We start from the raw sequence: 21,757 nt of genomic DNA, 5'->3' as shown, positions 1-21,757 counted from the left end.
GCTGAGTAATAAATAAATATGTGAATGACGTCATATATCTTAACAATTGTTAATACTATTACTTTTATTGTGCATATCAGGATTTATTAAATTAGTCTGATTTATTAATATTGTTTCCCACAATGGAATGTGTGATAAAAAAGAAGTTATAGTTAATTACAAGTTGAGTCGAGTATAATATTAGTTGGCTCAAGCTCGACTACAACCCAATTCAAGCTTATGTCTTATTGTTCGAGTTAATAATAATAATAACAGGTTCGAGTTGACATTCAAATAATTGTAACGGGCAGCGAATTCACAAAGTTTAATTCCACAGCTACTTCTCACACATATTTTCGTCGAAAATTGGGTTAGCGGGCCGGGGCTTCAACTCTTGCTTTCTCTTTATCGGTTATGGTAATTGCGTATTATTAATTCCTAAAACTAACTATTTAACTATGTAATGTTACTCTTGTCCAACTTAAGGAAATATTGCAACAGTACTTAAATTGAATTGCCCGTTTTGCAGCTGAAGTCAAATAAAATCGAGCTATGCTTTTCCAGAAAATTTAATTTTTCTGTTCATCTTGAGACCTTGGAACTCATCACTCACTTTGACTTATGATATATGAAAACATTAATTCCACTTTTAACTGCTAAATTCTAAAACAATGGAAATTTGTTCAAAAATATGAAAATTGTTGATGATTAGGAATGCAAGAGAAAATCACGGGATGAAAAACGATTACATTCATATTTGCAAAAACTAAGCAAACTTAACATTAACTCATCTTAAATACTTGTAAAAGAAATCTCTATATGAATTCCTATAAATAGAGTCAAAACAAATCCATACACAACAACTGAACTAATCTAAAATAAATATGAATTCCTACCTTAAACTAACTCAATTCCTGACCCACAACTCTTAAAGCTTATTGAGCTGAGTTAAACTCTGCGAAAACGGAATCATAGACGAGCACCTGACCTCAGGATGCATGATCAGCACTCCCGTGGCACGATCAAACACCACTAGCTCATCATCAACTAAGCTTGCAAAACATAACAGATTAGCATCATATGAAAACCACAACGGCCACCCAACACTAATAGTATTGAAAACAGACTCGGTCATCCAGGACCCGTCATCGCCCAAAACCCAAAGTTGAGGTATACGAACTCTGTCACCTTCATTCTCAAGAATGCACAAGTATCCTTTATACTCTAGAAAATCATAATGAGTCCAGTAGCTATAATCGGTCGGTGTGGGCAGAGTGGAAAAAGTTTCAGTAGAAATGTCAAACGAAAGGATACATTCGCCACTCTCTTTTCTATATGCTACGTAGTAAAAAATCCAGGATACGCAACCATATCCGTCAAACACTTCAATCAAATCAAGGTCGGTGAATGGTATTAACCTCTATGAATTAGTTTTGAGTGAATACAATACGAAATGATAAAACATATCTAAGTCGCCTTGTTCACTTATAGAAACGACGTCTACAAGATACATGTAACAGCCCGCCCTCCTAGGGTACAATAAATGCGGCGGCTGCTACCCAAAACCGATTCAAAAGAAGTAAACATAGGTTAGAGTTTCATTTAAAGAGTACTGACCAAAAGAATGGGAAGAATTATCAGAGTATTTAATGCAACAACTTAGCCTATAAGTTTAAAGGAAGATAGATATCATAAATGATGATCAAAAACCTAAGAGTACGATATAATATCCAAGACAACGTCACAAGAAAAATGCTAAGGCCTCAACCGAAAGCAAGATGCAAATATTCCCAAAAGAAGTTCTAAAGTGTATCAAAATTCAGCGGAAAGCGACCAAGAGAAAGTATAGCTATGTATGAAGACACAACTACGCTTGAAGTTCAACATATCCATATTAATTAATTAATCTGCTCAACACCCGCCACCGCTCGTCATCATTCAACCTGCACATAAGGAAAACACATGCAGGGCTGAGTATTTTGAAATACTCAGTGAGCTCGTTGCCAAAACATTTTATAAGTTATGCCACCCTTACCAAGTGAACTCGAGTTTTAAGCAGTTATAAGAGAAATATTACGAGTATCACAAAATATATTTTCATAGACTGGCCAGTCAAAATAACTCCCCGTTTTCCTCATCAAAATAACAATCACAATCATTCCATGGTGCGACGAAAGTGTGGCCACACTTTTCGCCCACGAGACCGGCCGACTAGCAAGGACGGCTCCCGATCCCATCGTGTACACAGCCCGGTAGGGCTTGCGGCCCATATTCAGACCCGAATTCGTATAAGCATATCAAGTATCACATTAAAAACAAACATAGGCATGGCATAACAGTTAAACCACCCTTATAACACCAAACAACATTTTGATAAAATAAAAGAGAGTTTTTATAGTAAAGCCCACCTCGACTGCTTAGTTTTCAAGTAGTTTCGCTTTTCCGTTATCCGGCTTCGCAACCAAAGTTTCACCTTTTAATCACATAGGCACATATCACAAATTAGGTTCAATACTACTCTTACTCATGCATGTCTTATTACCTTTCCCTCTTCCCAACGATTTATCTTATCATTACTAATTAATCACGATCATGTTTATCACACACGATTATTTAGTCATCAAACACACACTACACAACACAACAACACACACACACAGCACACACATACACACGCCACACACACACGGCACACACACACATACATGTTCCCACATCCCTTTTTATCCCTCTTTCACTCAACCAAGATGCATGAGGGTTCAAGAAGACCGATTAATCGGTTAGAAGAAGAAAAAGAAAAAGTAGAAGAAGAACAAGTATAACTCTTAAACAAAATACCTTTTAGAGAAAAACGATCGGTAGAAAACAAGTATTAGCCTTGATTCTTCAAAGTTCTTGGATTAAACTTCAATTCTTCTCCAAAAGATATCAAAATATTGGAGAGTAGAAGAAGAAAATTTGAGAGAGTGAGGGGATGGTGGGGGCCGAAAATATGGGGGCTAGGGTTAGGGGTTTTGGTTCTTATTTATAGAGTTCAACAAGATCTTTAGGTAATTAGAATAGAATATTTGGTAAGATCTCATTCTCCCCAATTAAATAAATAAATATTGTGAAGTAGGGAAGAAGAATTAACAAAAATAGATCCTAGGGCAAAATCCCATAGTTTTCGAAAATTAGGCTATTTATTTAGCCAAGATTTTGTCTTGAATATATTTTACGGAATAGAATAAAATATCACGGAGCAAAATAAAAATAAGGATTTTCCCAACTTGGAGTAGTAATAGGCGTCCCTATGCCTAATTAAATAAGGCATGGATTTTCAAATATTGCCTAGAATAAGGTAAGGCAAAATCTCTTGAGGTATGAAAAGATTTGGTAGAATAATTAAATTCTAGGTATGGAAGGAGATCAAGTAAGGAATAAATAAAATAAGCAAAGTATTCTCCCAACATAGTGATTTTCGAAAATCACTATTAAACAAGAGGCTCGATTTTTTCCATCTTCAAAATAAGGAAATAATTGGCTCTTGGATTTTAATTTGGATAAATATCCCAAGGATTAAATTAATTCCGGAAGAAATAGAATTTCTCTTCAAAGGGGGTCTAGGGTTCGAAAATCACAAGAATTAGGGTGACAAGTATTTATAGAAATTTTCTCTAATATTCTCACTCACCCTTAAACAAATAATTTGCCACATAATCTCATAACTTAATATATCACATGCCACATCATTAAATCAAATAGTTTGACTTTTCAAACTTTCAACACAAACCCTAGACTCAAATCGACCATATCATCTCATGAAATAAATGCATTCACGACTCCACGTCATTAACAATTAATTCTAGGGCTCTAAAATTAGGGTTCTAAAATCCGGGATGTTACAATACATCAGTTTGCAATCTTGAGATTCATGGTCAGACCACATTGTAAATCCAAAACAAACAGAAGGAGGGAGTTCATCGACAAAGGGCTTAGGAAGGATCTTATACTCACCCGTTAATGGGTTCCAAAGAACATGACTACCCAAGTCTTTATTGTGAAAATGAAGCACACCATTACAAGTAGCCCCAGTGAAGAGATAGCCTTGTTTGGCTAGAAAAGATGGAGGATATACGTAATATTGGGGCGAGAGGTTGCCATCCTTTACAAGGGAATATGAAGTAAAAAACTCACGATCATGTACATCATGATAACTCAGGAGAACGTCGTCTAGCTTAAGCTTAGGCTTTGGTTTCAAAAGTTGTAGGCGTGAAGACCATGACGTAGTAAATTTTTTCTCTTCGACCAAGGGAGGATGTATGCTACAGTAATAGCAGTCGCAGGGAGGAGGAGAATGACATGGAAGAGAGTAACCTACAATCAAAAAATGGACACTTTTTTCAAAAATGATGATGATTCATGTAACAGCCTGGGTTTCTAGGGTATATTAAATACGGCGACGGCTACCAAAATGGACTTAAAAGCAATAAAAAAAACATAGGCTAGGGCTTCATTTAAAGAGATTTGACCCAGGGTATTAAACGAACTCAAAGCAATAAGTCAACGGTTTAACCTAGAAAATCAATGAAGAATAGACACCATAAACTATGATAAAAAAAATCAAGGGTTCAACATAAATTCAACAAAACCACAACATGTCTCAATCTTCTAAACCAAAGGGAACAAGTTCAAAATAGCCAAATAATACTAATAAGTTTCAAAAATTCAGCGGAAGCAACCAAGAGAAAGTGAAGCTATGTATGAAGACACAACTAAACTCGAAGTTCAAAATATCCATCTTATTTTATTAATGTGCTCAACACCCGCCACCGCTCGTCGCCGTTCAACCTGCACATAAGGAAAACACATGCAGGGCTGAGTATTTTGAAATACCCAGTGAACTCGTTGCCAAAATATTTTAATAGTTATGTCACCCTTACCATAGTGAACTCGAGTTTTACAATTATCAAAATAAAGATCATCGAGTATCACAAAAATATTTTCATAGACTGGCCAGTCAAACAAACTCCCCAATTCCTCATCAATTTCCACAATCACAACATTACCATGGTGCGACGAAAGTGTGGCCACACTTTTCGCCCACGAGACCGGAGACTAGCAAGACGGCTCCCGATCCCACCGTGTACACTAGCCTGATAGGGTTTGCGGCCCTACTCAGACCCGAATTCGTTTATACATATCCATAGCCCTATAGCCTAATGGAGCGAACTCTCAAATTGGGCATCATGCGCACAACATCATCACAAATACTCACAGGCATGGCATAACAGTTTAAACCACCCTTATCTCTCCACATTTATAAATTTGCAACATAAAAGAGTTTAAGAATAAAGCCCACCTCGACTGCTTAGATTTCAAGTACGTTTCTCTCTTTCGTTATCCGGCTTCGCAACCGAGGTTTCACCTTTTAATCACATAGGCACTTATCACGAATCAGTTTCAACATCAACTCCTAAATCATGCATGTCTCAACGCTTCCCCTTTTTCCCACCGATCCGGTTTACATTTATCATTCAAAACCAAGGCATGTTCATCATATAAGTTTATTCACTCAACAATCCTAGATCTATCATCAACTTATTGTTGGGGTTTGTATACTAAAAGATGCTTCGAGCGTACATGCCTTTGTCCACTTGTTTACCTATTTATGAGAATAAATAATAGTATAATATAATGGTTTATTATTGAAATATAATAAACAAGTCTAAGGCTTTTTACTAAGAAGGTCAAGTAGGGAAATTCGATGAATCTCCTCATGAGTTTTCCAGTAGGGGACTTGGCCAGATCTAGTAAGAAGAAAAACGTATTCACAACCTAGATAGACTTTGGCTACCTATGTTAGAGTTTGTATACTAGAAATCACGTTTCGAGTGATTGAATACTGTAAAACTCTTATTTTATTTTTCAATAAATAAAACATATTATTTTTGTCATAATGTTGTTATGTTTTACATTTAATGGATGTTAATGCATGTTTAAATGTATAAGTTAACTTAACAAAGTCTAAGTCTTTGTTTTAGTAGACCGGTTGTGGGCGTCGTCCACTTTAAGGTAACACGGTCAGTTCTAAACAAAGAAAAAGATGAATTTCACAACCTAGATGGAATTTGACTACCCATCGAGAAAGGTTGCCATGTCAGTCCGCATATTTCTAAGCCTTACTGAAATAAGATGACATTGGTGTGGTATAGCACTGCGGATCTAACAGCAAGTCTTGCCTTAGGCTATCTACTGAAAGGCGAGGTCTTGATAAATATTTATTTCTTAATCAATGTAGGTTAGCATTGAGCATACGGTATTGATTATGCACTGCTTTGACTTATCAAATGGTGCGGGTTTTTCGTAACCCAATTATCCTGATATATTGGGCAGTGGTGATCGATATCTAGCGGTGCTAGGATTGCTACTATATTGAATCGTGCGCGGGCTGAGTCTCGCTTGATAATGTCCTCAAGAGGAGCGCGAAACGAGGTTTTATTATTCGGAACCTAGCTAGTTGGAGTGTGATTACTCTATGAATAATAAATAAGCGTTTCATGCTAAGTCCACTCTTGGAATTAATAAGAAGTTAATTAATTAAGTCAATAGCAGACATTAATTAATTAATGGACATTTTAATCTTAAGCACGGGAAATGAAAGTTAAACGGAAACCCGGATTACTTGTAATTTCGGATTTGGATGGGGAGAGTTCAATATTACTTCTGTAGTGGCTGCTCGTAATATTCCAATTATAACTTATATTAAATTGTGGGTTCAATTTAATTAGTAAAAAGTAAATTGGATGAGCCCATATCCAAAACCTTCCATAGATCCCTGTCTGGGCCCAAAAGGAACTTAATATAAATAGGAGAATAAAGGAGACAGAAAACAACAATTTCTCATCATTGTAATTTTCGAAAATCCCTTCTCCAGCTGAGGAGATTTTCGAATTCCTCTCATATTCCGAAAATGATTTCTTCTGTCTTCTTTATTTAAGTCCTAGTATTCTAGTAAGATCAGCCCACACTGATATTGGGATACAGTTCGGGAACCAGAGAGAAGATTTGTGGTTTAGTACTCAAAGCATCACGTGGAGAAGAAGCTAGCCATCTTCAATTCTTTGGAGAATTAATTAGGTATTTTTCTGCTCCGTAGAAAAGCATGTTTTAGGTTTCAATATTCTTAAAGCATGATTGATTCAAGTTATGAGCATGATACATGTGATAATTACGCGAATAGCTTTTGTCTAAATAATCTGCTAAATAGATCTGATTATTATGTGATTGATTTATTCACGCACGCTTCCGCTGCCAGCACCTTCAACCTATTGGTACGGTTGCGGTGTTTGTGATAATTCTCTCTTACCTAAGAAGAGATAAGTAACACCGGTGTGGTAAAGCACTGAAAGGATCTAATCTGAAATGTATTGTTTATTGCTATCTACTGAAAGAATATATTTCAGAAAGTTTAGTATTTTCTAGTCTATGGTATTAATATCAATATTGTTTATTCAATCAAACGTCACTTTGACTTATCAATATGTGAGAGTTTGTACGTAACTCAAGTTCATGATATCTTGGGTGGTAGTAATTGAATAACATGAAGATATTGGAATATTATTTCATAGAATTCGCGTGCCCAGTGTGGTATGATTAAATCCCTAAAAGGGTGATCCCCAATGAGGTGTTTGAAAGAGGAATTTATTATTCAGAAATCTGCGCAGTTGGAATTTATTCCACGAATAATAAATAAAGTTTCAAACTAGAAAAACTCTTTGGAGAATTAATTTAATTCTAGTCACATAGCAGACAAAAGAATTAAATTGACGGATCAAGATAATCTTAAACGCGGGAAATATTATAAAATAAAATGAGCCCAAGTTATTTGTAATTTGGTGATTTAAGTGGGAGTGCAATATTATTTTTTAGTGGAACAAAATAATATTCCATTGATAATATATTAAATCATGGGTCATTTGATTTAATTAGTTAATTATCTAATGGGTGAGCCCAACACTTAAGTCATTCCATGGATCCCCTTACTAGCCCAATAAGGTCCACTATAAATAATGAATGAAATGGAAACCCTAGCACACAATCCAAGGCACCTCAAACCCTAACCCTAGGAGGCAAAGTCGGCGCCTCCCTCTTCTCTCTCACTTGTCTTGATTTTCGTGCCTAGCACGTGGGAGAATTAGGGTTTTGATTATTGTTCTTGATCTATCCTAATTCATAGGATTAGGTCTAGACAATTTGGTGTTTGTATTGGGTTTCCCTAGATCCATTCAAAGTTATTTAATTGATAATCTAAGATCCGCCCACACGGATGGAGAATCAAGGACAAGGGAATAGTACGGAAGATTCGTGGTCGATAAACCAAGGATCTCCGGGTGGTGCAGCTAGCAACGTCAATCCAATGATGGATTATGAGGTAACAATCGAATCTACATCAAATATGCATGATTATGTGTTTATTTGATGTTATATCTATAGATCTATGTTTGTTGCATGAAATTGGAGTCGAATGCATAATCACCTAAATAGATCCGTTCTAGGACCTGTTTGGTTTCCGTGTCTTCCGCTGCGGTAGTCCCAACACTTATGTCACACATGAGGGTCGTTCACGTGTCACACACACACACACACACACACGCACACACATACATACACGCACACATATTTTCCATATACCATTTAACCCACTTTCACTCAGTCTAGATGCATGGGGGGTTCAAGAATACCGATTAATCGGTTAGATGAAGAGAGATGAATATGTAGGTACCTTTTCTTGTCAAAACGAACGGTAGAAACAAAGTAGAGACTTGATTCTTCAAAAATCTTGAGGCTCAAACTCTAACTCTTCTCAAAAGATGAAGAATTATAGAAGAAAATTGAGAGAGAGAGAAGAGAGGGAGTGGCGTGTGGTTTAGGGGTGGGGGCGATTTTTTTGAGGCTAGGGTTAGGTTTTGCTCTTATTTATAGGGTTCAATAAAATCTTTAGGTAATTAAATAGAATATTTGGGAAGATTTGATTCTACACAATTAAATAAAACAAATATTGTGAAGTAGAGAGGAAGAATAAAAATGGCGTGAATTAAGGTTTCAAGGCTAGGGATTTTTCGAAAATCCTAGGCTTTTATTTAGCCAAGATTTTGTTTGGTATATTTTTCAGAGTAGAATAAAATATCACGGAGCAAAATAAAATAATAAATCTCCCACCTAAAATTTGAAATAGGCGTGTAATTGGGTTCTCCCATAAGGAATGGATTTTAAATATTAACTAAAATAAGATATGGCAAGATCTTCTTGAGGTATGGTAAGATTTGCTAGAGTATTTAATTTTAGGTATGGAAGGAAATCAATAAGGGATCAATTAAACAAATAAAATAATTCTTCCTTCCCAAAAATATGTGATTTTCGAAAATCACATGGAGTAAGTGGGGGTGTCGATTTTCTCATAGATAAATAGAGAATAATTAGGTTTTGGATTTAATTTGAATAAATATCCAAGAAATAAATTAAATCCGGAAAAATAGGATTTTTCTCCAATAAATGTGAAGGGGTTCGAAAATTTCAAAATAAAAATGTGGTTATAGTATTTATGGAAATATCCTAAAAATCTTACTCATCCTTAAACAAATAATTCACCGCATAATTTCACCTTTAATTCAAATATTCACAAGCCACGTCATATACTCATCGAGTTTGACTTTTCAACCCAACCTCAACCCTAGACACAACTTGGTCATAAGAACTCATGCAATAAATTCATTCATCAATTAATTCACGTCTCCCGTCATCAATAAAAATTTTACGGCTCTAAAATTAGGGTTCGAAATTTCGGGATGTTACAATTTATATATATTTTGGCATGGAGGATAGAATCCTGCATAAAAGTCAATCATGGTCATAAACATATGACCAAAACACTAATTTGGTCCAAAATATTTACTTTTTGAAAAACATGTCCATAACAAAACAAATGAAATCATTTGTGGCATTGGTCCTTCTTTTACGGTTCCGTCAAAAAATTAACGGTCATGCCACTGTGCAATTAGCGTTGACCGTAAGTTTTTTGACGGAACCATAAAAAAGGACTACCTGTTTTTCAAAAGTAAATATTTTAGACCAAATTAGTATTTTGGTCATATGATTAGGACCAAAATTGACCTTTTACTAAAAAAAAATAGAATTTTTTTTCAAAAATGATGATTCGTATATATTGGCATGGAGGATAACTTGCAATAAAAAAAAATGGAAACTTTTTTCGAAAATGAGTAAATGATGAGTTTGGCAATAATACAAAAACAAAGAGTGAACAATCTAAATGCTATTATAGTAAATAGTGAAGAATTGAGTTTATGATTGAGAAAGCTAAAGCAATTACTACTAGAAGGTTGATTATAAGGGGGGAAGATTAGCTTATTATCCAACTCCATGTCCACAATGCTCTCCTTGAGACTGATGATTCTGTTATGATCCACTGCCTCTCTAACCAAAATTCACAATTTAAATAAATACAAACAAGTTAGAATATAGTACTACATCAATTTCCTATTTCTTTGAAAAAATAACAAAAAAATTGAACCTGTCAAAGAATTGAGTTCCGGGTCCAATACCCCGCCGTGAAAAGAAATTGATAGATCGAACACAACGCTGCGCGGTGGAGGAAGCCATACTAACCGGCGGCCATGATAAATTAGGATTTAGCTTTGAGAATACAAGAATTCAACAAACCCTCATTTATTTAAACACACATTTTAATTTTAACTTACTAGTAGTTTTTAATTTGTAAAAGAAAATGATGAAAAGTTAATAAAATTATATATGTCTCTTACCTTTAACATATTAATTTTATAATCAAATACTAATTTAATGAGTTGATCAATTTATCAAAAATGAAAAAAGAATTCGTTGGCGGATAGCTTGAAATTGATCCACCCTGAAATAGCAAAACGTGTTAGATTTTGGTGGACAGATGAAGTAGTATAATATAGCTTGCCAAAACATTTAAACACCAATGGTCGTCTTAATAATAAAATTGGTCCGATTCGATTAAAATTTTGGATACATTATGCATAAGATGGTACGTGCAACAAACCAACTCATTTGATAACTACACACTTGACAATCAATTTTTTTTTTTTGTTGGAAATACACTTAGACAATAATTTTAATTGTATAGACAACTAGATTCAGTACAATTTTACGCAATTATTTCGCATATTCGCATCTCGCCTTTCAGCCCCGTTAGAAGGCCGATGCCCCCATTCTAACATGGCGGCCGCAAAGTCCTTGCCGAAAGCTTGACCAATTGTGGCGTAGGCCTGGATGAGGGAGTCTGCGGCGGCACCGTTTGAAGACCTGGTCGGAGTGAGGACTTAAAAGTAAAATAACATAATATGTAATATGTTCATAAAGAATGCACTCACTAGATTTTGAGCCTAGGAGGCAAAATCAACTTTGTCAAGGGCTTTCATTATAAGGTCATAGGCAAAGAAAGTTGGTTCCAGACCCCGCTTGTGAAAACTAGCAACCAATCGGAGTGCGTGACGTGGTTAATCAATTTCGCAAAGATAGTTCACTGCACTTTCTAAAATGTTTGTACTTAGTGGAGCCGCCGTGGATTTAAGCATTTCTCTGATCATCTGAATAACTTTGCTCGACTTTTTCACTTTATAAGATTCTTTAAAATATACTGGCTTATAATAACATGAGAGTTTATGTTTCCAGTCAGCCAGCTTATAATTTCAGGTCATGCATCTCAAGGAAATTGCTGGGACAGCCGGACAAAGGTTTTCGAGAGTTGCCGTCAATGAGAGTTACCGTCAATGTGAGACGGCGCAATCACAATGAAGTTATATCTCCAATGACTTTAGAGAAGGATCTGGAACTACCGAGAAGCTACCAATTTACTATTTAGATGCTATATTAAAATATTGTGTAATAGGTATACTATTAAATTAGAGAATAGGCTAGAGATTAGAGGAATTCTCTAGATTATTTACAGCCGACTTAGTATGAATATATATAGGCATTTAGTCTTGTAGCTAAGTGAGTAGTAAACACAAATTAAGTGGAGTGTGCGTGTGTAATGTGGAAGAGAGTCTAACAAAGTGTGCGTAGAGTGTAAATGTGTTCTTAAAAGTATTGTAGTGTTGTATTGGTGTTCTGTATTAGTATTTCATACACCATTGTCAAATATCATAAAATATGATGTGTTTGTGTTTTTATAATCGATCATGTAGTACCACTAGTATAATTAATGTTGTCAATATTACATAAGATATAATATGTTCATGGTTTAACACATATACTTCAAATTTAGAAAGTAAAGTGGTTATTGATAGAAACATGTTTCTTTGGTTCATGCCACACTTGTGAAAACTAGCAACCAATCCAATCCAAGCGCGTGATGCTTGTGAAAACTAGCAACCAATCCAAGTGCATATTGTGGCTTATCAATTTTCACAAAGACTAGCCCACATTTCTAAAATGTTCGTACTTAGCTAAGCATTTCACAAAGACATCTCACATTTCTAAAATGTTCGTACTTAGTGGAGCTAAGCATTTCCATGATCATCCCAATGACTTAGCTCGACTCTTTCCCTTGGAATAAGATTCTTTCAAATGTATAATTGACATCCCTTGAAATTAAATATATAGCACAATATCATACCGGAAATCACAAAGAGAATTTCACATAATCTAAACTATTTCAGGGATGGATCCCGTAATGTACTTAGAAACACAGCACAAGATGTGGTGCACTAATACGCGAGCTTTTATAAACAAAAAGCAGTCATCCCTTTCTCTCTTTTCTTTCTATATTTCTTTGTTTAATGATACGATCTTTTTCTTTCACTACTTTTTAGTATTTTCATTCATTCTTTGTATATTACAATAATAGGTTTGTGTTAAAATGACAACCCCTCTTAAAATGACAACGTGACAACGCTTATACAGCAATATTATAAACGTTACACAGCAATATCCAACACGTTAGACAGCAATTTATAGATTGCTGTCTAACGTGTTGGATATTGCTGTTCAAGAAAAATTGCTGTTTAAAGGCCAGCATATTGCTGCCCGTCTTTTTTGGCGTTTTTTTTTTTTTTTTTGCCACGTGTCAGCTTATTATTCGTCCACGTGTACAAATGATTGGCTAGGAATGGTGGTATGGTGTTATTTTAAGGGGTGGTGGCACCCTAACATGCCCCTACAATAATATACTAAAACATATTGTTAAATTTAACAATATTGATTATAATTATCATTCTTGATATATGGAGGAGTGATATTTAAAAATGATAACTATTCAAATCATTAAATATATAATTAACAATGAAAGAAATAAATTAAAATTTTAAATGTTACTAACTCTTCAAATCATCAGACATACAACGACTGCATATTTTGAGCTCAATACCTGTAATTAATACTCTCAGATTTTACATCTTTCAGTATTTTATAACAAAGAATGAATATATAGAAAGAAGAGAGAGCAAGAACTCTCAGATTTTCTTTCAGCATTTTATATATATTAAACAAAGAATGAAAATATAGAAAGAATAGAGAAAGAGAAGGCTGCGTTTTGTTTATAAAAGCTTGCGTATTATGCACAATAGGGGATCATCCCCCAACTATTTCACTTACAAAATAAAAACACAAACACATGCTTCTAGAATGCAGTTTATACTTCAAAAAGCATGAAAACTGAGATACGTGTACCCTAAATCAAATAATGCTATAAAGACGAATTCAACAATCCAGCTCAGATAAACGAAAATAGTACTCCCTCCGTACCCCATAATTTGTCACCATTTGATCCGGCACGAGTTTTAAGAATGAAATAGAAAGTGAGTTGAAAAAGTTAGTGGCATGTGGGTCCTACTTTTATATATTAGTTTTATAAAAAATGTGAGTGAGAATGAGTTAGTGGAATATGAGGTCTACTACCAAAAATGGCAAAAGTGAAAGATGATAAATTTTTAGAGACGGACGAAAAAGAAATAGGTGATAAATTTTCAGGGACGAAGGGAGTATAAAAATAGTGCTAAAGTAGCCTCAATTGAAAATCCAAGTGACAGAGCATAAAACCTAATTGAGCAAATTCTCTTTAGCCAAAGAGTCAAATCAAAACATGCCCTTGTTTGTTTGCAATGTCGATCGATCACTGATCATCCAATGATAATGAATAACCATATCATTGGTATAATTAACAACTAAAATATACAGTAACATCGAATAAAATTTAAAGGAGAGAAGAGGAGAGGATGGATGGATGGGTGAGAATGTGGAGTAACACCAATTCTAAAACTCTTGTCTAGGTGAAGTGCATTTAATTTTGATAATTAGTGGCATTTAATTTAACTTAATTACTTTATATTTTTTGTTATTGAAAATTAGGGTTATAACGTACTCTCTCCACATTATAAATGTTATCGGCCCATATCAATTGGCATATATATGTAGTAGTACAGATTTAGTTACGTATATAGATATCGATAATAGGGCTGTAATCAATTGAGATTTTTTATGCTAGATGAGAAATGAAGTGCAATATTAGTCACTCATTTTTATGCTAAATGAGAAATGAGTGATCCATATTTTGCCACATAGAAAATATTTTTAGATTAATTAATTATGAAAGGGCAGAATGGTAATATCAAGGTACATTTTATTCAATAAATATTTATTTTTTAATTTTTAATTTTTTTTATTTATTTTTAAATTTTTAAATTTTTTTTAATTTTTTTTTTTAATTTTCAACTACATATACAATTCATGTCAACTACACACATATAATGTCAACTACATATACAATTCATGTCAACTACACACATATAATGTCAACTACATATACAATTCATGTCAACTATGGTGGCGTTCTGTTGCCATGACTAATAATCATGAACTATCCATCTAGGATTAAGTTGTGAGATTATTCTAGTTGGAGGGGGGTGGCTATAACTAATTATCATGAGACTATCCATCTAGGATTAAGTTGACGGGGTCAATCTTATGAACCAAACATGATACATATTTAATCATGAGATTTAGTCTTGCCAACCGAATACACCCTATGTGTACAATCCATGTCAACTACATACATATAATATCAACTACATATACAATTCATGTCAACTACACACATATAATGTCAACTATGTATACAATCCATGTCAACTACATACACAATTCATGTCAACTACACACATATAATGTCAACTATGTGTACAATCCATGTCAACTACATATACAATTCATGTCAACTACACAATATAATGTTAACTACATGTACAATTTATGTCAAAAAATATTTATTGAATAAAGTTGTTGACATTTGATGTGTAGTTGACATGAATTGTATATGTAGTTGACAAAAAAAAATTAAAAAATTAATTTTTTTAAAAAAAAAAGTAAAAATAAAAAATAAAAAAATAAAAAAAAATAAAAAATAAAAAATAAAAAAATAAAAAAAAACTAAAATTAAAATAAAAAAAAAGTATTTATTGAATAAAGTTGTTGATATTTGATGTGCAGACTATTGACATTTGATGTACAGACTATTGACATTTGATGTGCAGGCTATTGACGATAATACCCCCTAGTGGACATAAACTACATGCTGTTGACATTTCATAAATATTCTAAATGAGTAGCTGAGATTGCATCTCAATTCTCAATTGGGTTCAAAAATCACAACCTAACAAGACCCTATCGATGATTTTTGTTAAAGTTTAATGTATATTTGTTAGTTTTCTATAATTGATATGGTTTTAGTCAAATAATTATACTTAGAGCATCAGCAGCGTTGGACGTCCGTCGGGCGTCGGACCGGCATGCCCAACGTCCGTGGCGGAGTTCGCCATTGGGTGAGGAAGGCAGGCGGACGGACGTCCCGTGCAGACACGGGAGTTCCGCGGTTATTGCGCGACGTCCGTCGCGAAGGCTACGGGACGTCCGCCGCTGTGGCATGTGGACGGACGTCCGATATAATTTTAAATTTTTTTTTCTCAAAATCTATATATACGGTTCGTTGAACTTCATTTCATTCGCACCATTTGTGTTAACAAGTTCCTCTCTCTCTACGTTTCTTTATTATTACAATGGCAAGTGGCAGTGGAAGTGGAAGTGGAAGTGGAAGTGGAAGTGGCAGTGGCAGTGGCAGTGGTAGTGGTGCGGGTGGTAGCGGTGCCCCAGATCGTTAGGGATGAGCTGTGTGCCGTTACGTCTAGGAAGATAAATCGGGCGTTACAAGCGGCCATGCAGCAGCAGCGACAGCCGGCGGTACCTCGACCCATCCATCGTCGAACTCAAATACCCCGGGACCGCATCGCTGCACACCATCAGTTGTACGCGGACTACTTTGCTCCAGAGCCGCGGTTTGGGGGAAACTTATTCCACCGGCGTTTTAGGATGAGTCGTCCATTGTTTCTTCGTATTATTGGCGCTTTAGAGCGTCGATACGAATATTTCAGGATGAGAGAGGATGCGGTTGGTAAACCCGGCCACACGCCCATTCAGAAGTGCACGGCAGCAATCAGGAAGTTGGCATACGGAGGTACGGCTGACATGTTCGACGAGTACCTCCACATCGGCAAGTCGACTGCCCGCGAATGTCTGGACTTTTTTTATCAAGGCGTTAGGGAGATATTCGGGGATACCTATCTTCGGAAGCCTACCCTCCAAGACTGCCAGGATCTGATGACTATGCACAGGGCTCAGCACAGGTTTTCGGGAATGTTGGGCAGCATAGTCTGTATGCATTGGGAATGGAAGAACTGCCCCTCTGCCTGGAAAGGGTTGTACACAACCGGTTTCAAGAGCAAGCATCCCACGATTGTCCTTTGAGGCGGTAGCTGACTACTGGCTGTGGATTTGGCATGCATACTTTGGAGTAGCCGGTTCGAACAACGACATCAATGTCCTACAGTCGTCCCCTCTTTTCAACGACCAAGAACTTGGTGTATCCGGCTGTCAGTTTCGTCGCCAACGGCAACCAGCACAACATGTGCTACTATTTGGCGGATGAGGTTTATCCTATGTGGCCCGTCTTCGTGAAGACGATCAGATGCGCAACAGAAGATAGAAAGAAATACTTTGCGAATCGTCAGGAGGCAGCGCGCAAGGATGTGGAGCGGCATTTGGTGTGCTCTAGAGTCGATGGGTGATAGTGAAGGGTCCATCGCGGTTGTGGCATATGGACTGCATCGCTGATGTCATGTACGCATGTATTATCATGCACAACATGATTGTCGAAGATGAAGGTGCAGCACTAACTGAGTGGGCCAGTGGCGATGATGATGGCGTCGGTCCAAGCCACGGTATGGCCACACCAAATGGACGCATGGGGGTACCCCATGAAGGGGCCGACCAGGTGCGTGCGTTTGCCGACATGCGCCAACGACAAGCTCATATTCGACTCCAGAACGATTTAATTGAAGAGCTATGGTTGCGTCGGGGTCATCGTTGATATGTTCATGAGTGTAATTTGATTAGTTTTTTTTTTATTGTTGTTTTTTTTTTATCTAATGAAATTATTTTGCACTTTGTTTAATTCCGTATTCGTGCCGAAATTTTAATACCGTACATTGTTTAATTCCGTAAATTGTTTATTTTGGTGAAGTTGTGAATTTTTTTAATTGCGGGAAGTCCGCGCGGGAAGGCTATGGGATGTCCGCCACTATGCAGTGGGAAGTCCTTATGACGTGGCAGTGCTGGGAAGGCTATGTGAAGTCCTTATGACGCGACAGGAGGTGTTTTTGGGAAGTCCGTCGGGAAGGCTATGGGAAGTCTGTCCCCACTGGGGATGCTCTCATGATCTTTTGACATACATATGGAGATATTTAGGACTTAATCCTATTTATTATTGTGTGCAATTTAATCGAAATTATTACCGGTCAATAAGAGTCGAAATTATAGTGTTGTTTAAATGATCGAACGCAAACACTATAATACCCGAATCTACAGCTATTTGTTTTCGAAGAATAACGTTCACCACTAAGCACGAACGATGGATCCGCCACTGAGCGTAATGAACGTCTCATTCGTTCTGCCCCAAAGCACCCCGCTCTGACAACCCTATTACCAAAATCAACATGGCATTTTCACTTTCATATTTTCCAACCATTCGACCACACAGACCAACATGAGTCGGGATCATTATCAACCACAACGCTAGACTAAGCCGTAGAAGCTCAAGTAGGCTCAAATGTACATATACCACTGTCTTAACCGAGGACCATCCCCTACATTTCAACCCCGGCAGAGATATTCAAGATATAACTCTGTCGACCCACCTCTCTGCAACACTATCAACGTGACCGTGATTCGTTTTGCTGCAAAAAATGCAGCTCATAGTCTCTGCAACTTACCACATCTATGTAGTTTCTGTTTACTCCATTAACTCTCATCTCAGATGGGATTTGGCCACGTTATTCTTGGTCGAAAATGGGGCGGGGTAGAAGCAGTCTGTCGATGCTCCTCCACCTAAATCTTCGAGTTTCTTGCACTCACATCCATTCTGCTACATCTACTCTGTTGACATAACCAACTCAAGAAATTGCTAAGTTAGTATGTGAAGACAGGGAGAAATTGACATGCTTACCTTCGTTGTTTCATTTACATATCATCTCGAGGTTTCTACTAAGTCGAGTCACTGCAAAAAAAGGAACAACCAAACATATTCCAAACAATGTGCAGTAACTTAGTGAACTTTTCTTGCCACAAGTTGGAATTGGTATTACATGAAGAAAATGACATCTATTTACAGCATCCCTTAACCAAGTAGATCAAAAAGTTTCACATATTCACTACTTAAATTAGTGTAAGTAATTTCCTAAGGCCTAATTAACACTGCAATTAAGGGCTACATATGCACTAACTTCTTCCAATTTTGATTTAACAAGAATCGTCCAACTAGACTACCTGAATTCTTTCTTTGGCCTCTTAATATTTGCTGTTGCACCACCAAAACTGAAGCGTTACTGCTAAAATCCGAGGAGGCAATGTACTCTCCAATAACTCCCAACTCACCGATTTCAGTCCAATTCGATAGTCCATGAATGAGAACAGGATTTACATGGTTTCTCCCCACGATCCAAAGATCATAGCACACGTCATTCATTGCATGAATAACAGCCATAGTTTCCTCCCCGTTTTTCACCACTGCCTCTCGATAGACGACATGCTCATTTGCTTCGTATTTAACCCAAAACGACGTCACCAATTGATCATCAAGCTTCTTCTCCACTTCGATGTCTCCCTCATCTTCGTGCGAGAGAAATCTAACGACAGTGAGGGATATATCCGGACATCTAGCAGCAGCACGGTCTGCATAAGAAAGCGCCTCTCTACAATCTGCTCCCCCCAAGAATAGAAGGATAAAGTGATGCATTGAGCTTCTCAAAACACCAGAAACACGATTTGGGTACTCCTTCTTGCTCACTAGAACTCCTACCGAGCAAGGCGCGTGTTTCAACACGTTAAAACTCAGTGATTGAGAGGTTGACTTCCTTACCGGCGTTCCTATCGTGTGATCAATTATTACACGGGGAACCGGTATAATGATCAAACTCGCATGCTTAGTAAGAGCTAGCTCACAGACGTCTTGATGCATGCTTCTCTTAGGACTGATTGCTGTATAAGAATGCATTGTTATGTAGTCACCTTTAGCTTCTCCATAAATCTTTAGAGCATTATGAATTGAACTGAATCTGCATCCTTCTGCTCCATTTTCCTCTTCACTTTCGTGGTCGATGAACACTGGGTTGGCACGACCAACGAGCTCAATTAGGCGTAAAGTATGGACAGCAATAGGGGTGCTAGCAGTTGGATTAAGAAGCTCTAGTAAATTCATCACTCCATACAGATTCTCTTCCTCATCGATGCACGTTACAAGATGGAGTTCAGTGTTAGGCAAAGTGTGTTGTATTGTGCGCCTCGTGTTCAGCATATATGGCCTCGCGGGATCATGGAGTATCCTGATCAAGGGTGCAGCTATAACAGTCACAGCTACTGTCAACAGGACCAGCATTGTGAATTCTGGGACTTGCAGAATCTGCAAATGCCACAAAAAGATCATGAGAGAAAGAGGGAGAGAAGTGACAACGAGTATTACAGATATAAGGATACCTTGAAATCCATCCAATGGATAAACAATAAAAACTCGACTTCACCCCTCAAACTCATTATCAGGCTCAGAGTGAGGCTATCTCTAATGGTCAAGTCCAAGAAACGGGCAATGGCAAGAGTGGACACCATTTTCATGATGTATCCAGTCAAGACCACATAAAGCAGCGGCCGCAGATAATCCCAATTGCCGCTCATGGACGAAAGATCTGTTACCATGCCTACATACATGTAAGAAAATGGCATGAAAATGTTGGTCAATATGGTTTCGCTTTTCTCCACTAGAATGGCTCCTAACGGGGGGCCATCAGGCACGGCCAAGCCAAGCCACAACGGCCCATTGGCAATAGCAAGCCCCAGCGCGTCAGCAACAAAAGCAACAACAAAAACACCCAGCAATATGCCAACCACATAAACCTGATCCACCGGCTTCCCTACAGGGGTTGTCCTAATAATCCATATCATGAACTGTCTCACACCGCCAAATATAGACGCTTGAACCACAGCCAACGAGATGATGTACCATAAAGCAGCTATAGGCTGGTTTTCACCTTGCTTGGAGGCCTCGAATATAACTACACCATTCATTCCTATCACATCACCGATCACTGCAATGGATAGCGCTACCCTCCCAATTTCAGAGCTGAGTAAGTTGAGCTCCTTCATGATCGGATACAGAACGGGAAAGGCTGTCATAGCCAAAGATGAGGTTATCCCCATAACCGCAGAAGCTTTCACCAGCTCGGGAGTCAGAGACTTCCTCCAATAAAATGCAACAGCTACGCCACAACAAAGTGGCACCATCACCCCAAATAGGGCAATGTACCAATGCTTTTTATCCGCTTTACGCACTGCAAATATGTCCATTTTCACACCAGATATAAAGAGATAAAACATGAATCCTACTATTCCCATATTCTTAATCACATAATACCCATTATCAGGGAACATATACATTCGAAACTTTTCATTACGGCATAACACAGATGGACCAAGTATAATTCCGCCCTACACATCAATCAAAGAAGAAAAAGAACAAATTAGCATATAGTAAAATAATTAGGTTATGTTTCATACAAACATTTCCACAAACACCTAGTGTGCAACCAAAATTAACACAATCGAAAGGAACTCACTCACAATGATCTCCGAGATGATCTTTGGCTGCCCGAATGGCTTCAGGAGGAGGCGGACGACGCGAGAGACAATGATGAGAAACGTTAGCTCCACCATAATTAGGGGAAAAGAGGCTTTTAACGGATTTTGGCCATAGAAAACGCCGAATAGATTTTCGCTGTATCTCGTCCGACATATATAAGAATGATTCGCCGGCATTTTGAAGGTTTCTCGCTTTCTCAGAATTCCTCCATTGATTTGCAGTACAGAGAGGATCTTGTTTTGCTGCCATGAATTGATGTTGCAAGAAACTGATTTAACGGTTTAGCGTAACTTCAGTTTTGTGTGTCTACTTTTTTGTTTCCCATTTTATTGATTAATACTACAAAGTATTTTATTCACAATTATAAACTTAATCATTTAATTTCTCATCATCCTATCTTATCTTATCTTATCTTATCTTATCTAAATAAATGAGAAATGTTGTGTTACAAACTTACGTGAGCATTATTTATATTATTAATTTTACAAAGCTCAATTTACA

The 21,757-nt window shown here is 37.0% G+C and overlaps 2 protein-coding genes and 1 long non-coding RNA gene across 4 annotated transcripts; 1 reads left to right on the top strand and 2 right to left on the bottom strand.

The window, feature by feature from the left end:
* Window positions 1-1,744: 1,744 nt before the first annotated feature.
* On the bottom strand, window positions 1,745-2,954 carry LOC148930591 (uncharacterized). The gene is made up of 3 exons (XR_016136505.1): window positions 2,818-2,954; window positions 2,388-2,452; window positions 1,745-1,922 (listed from the first exon to the last, which is right to left on the bottom strand). It is a non-coding gene; the product is annotated as an uncharacterized LOC148930591 (long non-coding RNA).
* Window positions 2,955-11,718: 8,764 nt separating this feature from the next.
* On the top strand, window positions 11,719-16,818 carry LOC148930590 (uncharacterized). Its single transcript, XM_089066541.1, has 4 exons — window positions 11,719-11,794; window positions 13,590-13,620; window positions 16,073-16,104; window positions 16,157-16,818. The coding sequence occupies exons 1-4, from the start codon at window positions 11,719-11,721 to the stop codon at window positions 16,816-16,818; spliced, it is 801 nt and encodes a 266-aa protein (XP_088922667.1).
* Window positions 16,819-18,650: 1,832 nt separating this feature from the next.
* LOC125211601 (cation/H(+) antiporter 24-like) lies at window positions 18,651-21,578 on the bottom strand. 2 transcript variants are annotated; one of them, XM_048111468.2, is made up of 3 exons: window positions 21,238-21,578; window positions 20,101-21,105; window positions 18,651-20,026 (listed from the first exon to the last, which is right to left on the bottom strand). In XM_048111468.2, exons 1-3 carry the CDS (start codon window positions 21,430-21,432, stop codon window positions 18,836-18,838), a joined length of 2,391 nt encoding a protein of 796 aa, XP_047967425.1. In that variant the 5' UTR covers window positions 21,433-21,578; the 3' UTR covers window positions 18,651-18,835. The 2 variants fall into 2 exon arrangements, with proteins under 2 accessions (XP_047967425.1, XP_047967427.1); XM_048111470.2 differs by having other exon boundaries at window positions 21,234-21,368.
* Window positions 21,579-21,757: the final 179 nt, after the last annotated feature.

Source organism: Salvia hispanica, chromosome 3 (genome assembly GCF_029641045.1).
Source record: "Salvia hispanica isolate PSC_SH4W2 chromosome 3, Shi_PSC_v1, whole genome shotgun sequence".
NCBI lineage: Eukaryota > Viridiplantae > Streptophyta > Magnoliopsida > Lamiales > Lamiaceae > Salvia > Salvia hispanica.
This window is presented reverse-complemented; position numbering and strand designations above follow the sequence as displayed.

Coding starts and splice junctions, on each gene's coding strand:
- LOC125211601 (XM_048111468.2), bottom strand. CDS start 21,432: ATGCCGGCGAATCATTCTTATATATGTCGGACGAGATACAGCGAAAAT. Junction 21,106..21,237: donor AGATCATCTCGGAGATCATT/GTGAGTGAGTTC, acceptor ATTGATGTGTAG/GGCGGAATTATACTTGGTCC. Junction 20,027..20,100: donor TCCATTGGATGGATTTCAAG/GTATCCTTATAT, acceptor TGGCATTTGCAG/ATTCTGCAAGTCCCAGAATT.
- LOC148930590 (XM_089066541.1), top strand. CDS start 11,719: ATGCATCTCAAGGAAATTGCTGGGACAGCCGGACAAAGGTTTTCGAGA. Junction 11,795..13,589: donor CAATGAGAGTTACCGTCAAT/GTGAGACGGCGC, acceptor TATGCACAATAG/GGGATCATCCCCCAACTATT. Junction 13,621..16,072: donor CCAACTATTTCACTTACAAA/ATAAAAACACAA, acceptor CTTTATTATTAC/AATGGCAAGTGGCAGTGGAA.